A 4,379-nucleotide genomic window follows, 5' to 3' on the forward strand; every position below is an offset into this window, starting at 1 on the left:
CACCGCCCCCTAACAACTCCCTCTCCCCCTCACCCCGCCGCCTCGCATTCGCACCTCCGGAAAGACTCCGGCGCCGCCCCTCATCTCGCCACGCTGCTGCTGTGCTGCAAGTGCACGTGCACTGGGCTGGACACGTGTCGAGGCCCGGGTCGGGGGCACCGGCGGCACGGTCAAGCAGTGCGATGCCCTGCCATGGGTTCCCATCCCGGTCCCCACCGAGCTTAACAGGAGGACCACTCGGCCAAAACCATTCCGATAATATTTCGATTATAATCAAGGTGCAGCCTATCATACCAGATTGTTTAAATTTGTGGTTTATTGAAAGAAAAGTACATTTGAAAGGCAAAAATTGTAGTACATAACCAGGTCAGGTGCGCCGCCGGATGGCTACGATAATGTTTTACGCTCCACGCGCCTGCTCGGAGGGAGTTAGGCCACCCATCCTACACTTCCGGCAGATATTTTTCTCATACTACGCAAGAAGCCTCGCAGGGGTCCCTCTGAATACCGACATCGGAACATGAATGGCACGCTTGCGAAGAAACAAGGACAACAAAATCAAAGCAAATGGCTGTGTAGAAAGAATTTGGTGAGGAGACACAATTTTAATCCTTTTCTGAAAAATTGCAGCGTGACATGATAGACATCTTCGTCTAATTCATTCTTTTGGCACTAGAATGCTGGTTAGTATACAGAATAGGGCTACAGTCATTTCTGTTGCTGTAGCAGGTGGCCGAAGAGGTTGGCTCATGCTGTTTCATTCATTTTATTTCATAAAAGATTAACCTAATTAATCGTAGTATTTTGTATTTTTTGTTTTAATCCTTGGGCTTGGTGTTAAGTTTCATTTCATCAGTAGAATCATTAGATGCATATGCTTGGATATATGTTATTAACACGTTCTTTTAATGTCCACTGCTTAAATCAGTATTGTGTCTTCTGCAGTTTTCTAAATGGATCAAGAACGCACATTGCTGATTGTTGCTGTTGGTGTAGCAGTTGCTGTAGGATGTTTTGTACTGTGGGGTCCCAGTACTTTTCGATCAAAAAGAAAAAAGGGTATGTTATTACATCGTGGTCTAATTAACACCCCCTTGTACTGTGTTGAGCAATGCCAAATATTACTATATATTTATTTCCAGGGCACGTTGTTGGTTTGTTAAACCTTGGTCATACATGTTTTTTGAACACTCTTCTTCAAGCATTAGCATCATGTCCAAATGTAATGGATTGGCTGATGCAACATAAAGACAATAAGGATGGTAGTCTTGTGTCGGCTCTGCAGAAAGTTCTTCATGGTACCGCACTTTTCCTAATTAAACTTGCGCTTTAGATATTGCCTTTTATCATAATATTTTATTATTATTTTCTTGCTCCAGTGTTAAATGGTGAACATGATTCGGAGATTTGCGACCCGTATGCTCCTACTGAGGTAATTTCAGCCCTAGTTAGACACAACTGGGTAATTTCTCCAGGAGAGCAAGATGCTCATGAATTGATTCATGTGATCCTAGAAACATTAGAAGACGAAATGACATCTTCATCAGCAAAGGTACATATTTTATTTTATCTGTTTTGTTTGCATTACTTAACAAACAACAAATTTGATCAGATAAATGCTGAATTTTTTTGCAGAATGGTAGTTTGTCGGATATTCTCTTGCCTGAAACAGGTGCACAGGGGGATGATGTGAAAGGTCCATGTATAGTCAGTAAAAGTGTTCAAAATGGAGATGTGTAAGTCTTCTTATTTTAGTGACAATATGGCCTATTGCAGATTTTTTCATTATAATCTTTTGTGGTCTGCTTTGTTTTGTTGCTCCAATTTGTTTTGTTTTTCTCAAATTTGTTTTTCACATGAAGAATTTATTTTGTATTTGTAGAAAATGTGATGGAGATCAGCATTTATCCTCTCCAATATCTCGGTATCGTCCAATCAGGCGCATACGTATGCAAGAAAATGATATCACCTCTTCCTTGCCACAGTCGGTGGATAATTTACCCATCCAGACACAACAAAATCCTTCCCCCTTTCGAGGCACCTTAACTAGTCAGCTAAAATGCACAGAATGTGGATTCAAGGTTTGTCTCCTTTTTTGCATTTTTGCACTCCAGGGTTGTTGTCTTTTTTCTATTGTGGTGTTCTTTATAATTTTTGTTGCAGTCTGCTCTTAGATTTGACAAATTTGATACTTTGTCTCTTCCTCTTCCAACACCTGCAAAAAGGCAGCATACATTGCAAACGCTGTTAAATAACTTTGTGAGCACTGAAATTGTAAAAGATGTGTCATGTAGTAATTGCAGTAAAGAGCAGGAGAAACCTGTTTTAACCACTGCTATGAAAACATTAAATTTTGGGAAGGTATAAAAAAAAATAGCCTTTTTTGTAATTCTTAATAGCCTCTGTGTTTGTGCACCTATAATGCAATAATAAGTAATAATGCATAATAAGTTAATTTGTCATCTATTTCTTTTTTAGCTTCCCAAATGCTTATGTTTCCATATAGTTCGTACCACTTGGAATGCAGATGGTTCCCCATGGAAAAGAGAAGACTTTGTAGACTTCCCTGAGTTCCTAATCATGGACAATTATACCCACAGTCAGGTTCAACGTAATGCTAGGGTAATTATACATCCCTTCTCTTTTAAAGAAAATCTGATGTCTGTGTTTGGATATATGTGTAATGTCTTTTTTCTTCTTCAAAAAACAGAAAAAGATGAAAAACTTAGAAAATGGAGATAATTTTAAGGAGGTAAGTTTCTACTCAATTGAATACTAACTTAAAAATCCCTGTGTAATTTTAATATTTTTTTTGTGTTGCACCTCAGATTTTAAGAGAAACAGAAGTCAATGGTAATATTAGCTCTACAACATCACAAAAGCAGGCAGAATCTCCATCCCCATCAAAGTAAATAAATAAAGACTCAGCACAATATCAAAGAATGTTAAACCAGGATGACCCTCTTAGTTTAACTCTTTGCATCTTGCTTTCTGTTTTTCTCATTCTAGTGCAAAACACATGTATAGACTAAAAGCTGTGGTTGTGCATACTGGCGATATCAACTCAGGACACTTTATAACTTATCGCAAGGGACCTATCAAATCACTCATCAGGCATAGGTAAGTAAGAAATTCTACGTTACTAAGTTTGTATCTAATGAACAATCCTCCCATTGTACTGATAGGTAATATTGGTGTAACCAGTATTGCATTGTGGAAGTAGTGTTGAATCTGTAATCTGTAGAGCTTTTTCTTTTTAAGAAATCTTGAAAGTATTTTTTAATATTTTTTTTGTAGTTTCTAAGAGCCTAGTAGCATTGGGTTCTTGACAGTTTCTTGTACACCTACCTGCCTTTCCTTTGAGTTTATGAAGGAGCAAAAACAAAAACTCATTTCATTACAACGTTAAGATTTACTTTCAAATGTACAGTTAGACAATATTAAGCTTGTAAATTTGCAGCAAAGCTGCAAACTAAAAAAGTTAGGCTTCTCAAAGGTAATAGTTACTGGCTGGGTGTTTTTCAGGCTGTTGAATGTGGAGTCGAAAGTGGAACATCCTGAAAGCAGAGAGAGTGCAAGGTATCTGTCAATTTGCTTTTGTTATGCACGGTCCCCAATTGGTACTTTAAAGGCTTTGTAAGATTTTGTAGATTATTATAAGTAGTTTTGAAGGGTAAAATTAATCTCTGGTTGTACTACTTATTATTTTTTTAACATTTACTTTAGTGAAGGTGGTAAAATGGTAGGAGTGTAAAAGAATACTTTTGCTTTTGTGTTGCAGGTGGTTCTACACATCAGACATGCTTGTGAGACGGGCAACCCTCTGTGATGCTTTGCTCTCCAACGCATACATGCTGTTTTATGAAAAACATGTTATCCCTGTTATTTGATGTACTGCTTTTCTGTTGCCCCTTATGTGAATTACGAGTGACTAGTTATTGAGAACAACTTTTGAGTCATTCCAGTCTATTGTGTGTTCCTATTGTTCAATAATTGTTGTCAAATTTTCTAAAATCAGAGCTTCCAATGCGACATGGTTTTCGTAATTATATTATATATTGTGAGTAAGGGAGACTTTTAATTTACAGTTACCCATTATCAGATCCACCGTGTACCGTTCTTTCTAGAAATGATGCTTTCAATAATATATACCAGAGGAGACATTTGTGGTGGCGTGGCCCATCAACCTCATTTTGTAGTTTTGCTTTACATGTAGATGTGTGGGTTAGTTTGCCTAACTATCACCATGCTTTGTTATAGGAAGATGCGTAGGTCTCATGTAGAATCGCAGCTGTCACCAATTATGGCTTACCATGGCCCCGAGCGAGTAGGCAACCCGTCCACACGCATGCATGCGGCATTGCGGCATAGTATGACTA

The 4,379-nt window shown here is 38.3% G+C and overlaps 1 protein-coding gene across 3 annotated transcripts; it reads left to right on the plus strand.

Annotated features, from left to right (window-relative positions):
• The first annotated feature begins 436 nt into the window (after positions 1 to 436).
• Positions 437 to 4,068, plus strand: LOC113202576 (ubiquitin carboxyl-terminal hydrolase 30 homolog). 3 transcript variants are annotated; one of them, XM_026416882.2, is made up of 13 exons: positions 437 to 589; positions 946 to 1,059; positions 1,143 to 1,298; positions 1,380 to 1,552; positions 1,636 to 1,736; positions 1,883 to 2,081; positions 2,164 to 2,361; positions 2,479 to 2,622; positions 2,711 to 2,752; positions 2,829 to 2,908; positions 3,010 to 3,120; positions 3,526 to 3,579; positions 3,782 to 4,068. In XM_026416882.2, the coding sequence occupies exons 2-13, from the start codon at positions 954 to 956 to the stop codon at positions 3,888 to 3,890; spliced, it is 1,473 nt and encodes a 490-aa protein (XP_026272667.1). In that variant the 5' UTR covers positions 437 to 589; positions 946 to 953; the 3' UTR covers positions 3,891 to 4,068. The 3 variants fall into 3 exon arrangements, with proteins under 3 accessions (XP_026272667.1, XP_026272658.1, XP_026272674.1); XM_026416873.2 differs by having other exon boundaries at positions 516 to 683; XM_026416889.2 differs by lacking the exon at positions 3,526 to 3,579 and having other exon boundaries at positions 516 to 683.
• Positions 4,069 to 4,379: the final 311 nt, after the last annotated feature.

This window comes from Frankliniella occidentalis, unplaced genomic scaffold (assembly GCF_000697945.3).
Source record: "Frankliniella occidentalis isolate FOCC.00 unplaced genomic scaffold, Focc_3.1 Scaffold209, whole genome shotgun sequence".
Classification (NCBI taxonomy): domain Eukaryota; kingdom Metazoa; phylum Arthropoda; class Insecta; order Thysanoptera; family Thripidae; genus Frankliniella; species Frankliniella occidentalis.

Coding starts and splice junctions, on each gene's coding strand:
- LOC113202576 (XM_026416882.2), top strand. CDS start 954: ATGGATCAAGAACGCACATTGCTGATTGTTGCTGTTGGTGTAGCAGTT. Junction 1,299..1,379: donor TCTGCAGAAAGTTCTTCATG/GTACCGCACTTT, acceptor TTCTTGCTCCAG/TGTTAAATGGTGAACATGAT. Junction 3,121..3,525: donor AAATCACTCATCAGGCATAG/GTAAGTAAGAAA, acceptor GGTGTTTTTCAG/GCTGTTGAATGTGGAGTCGA.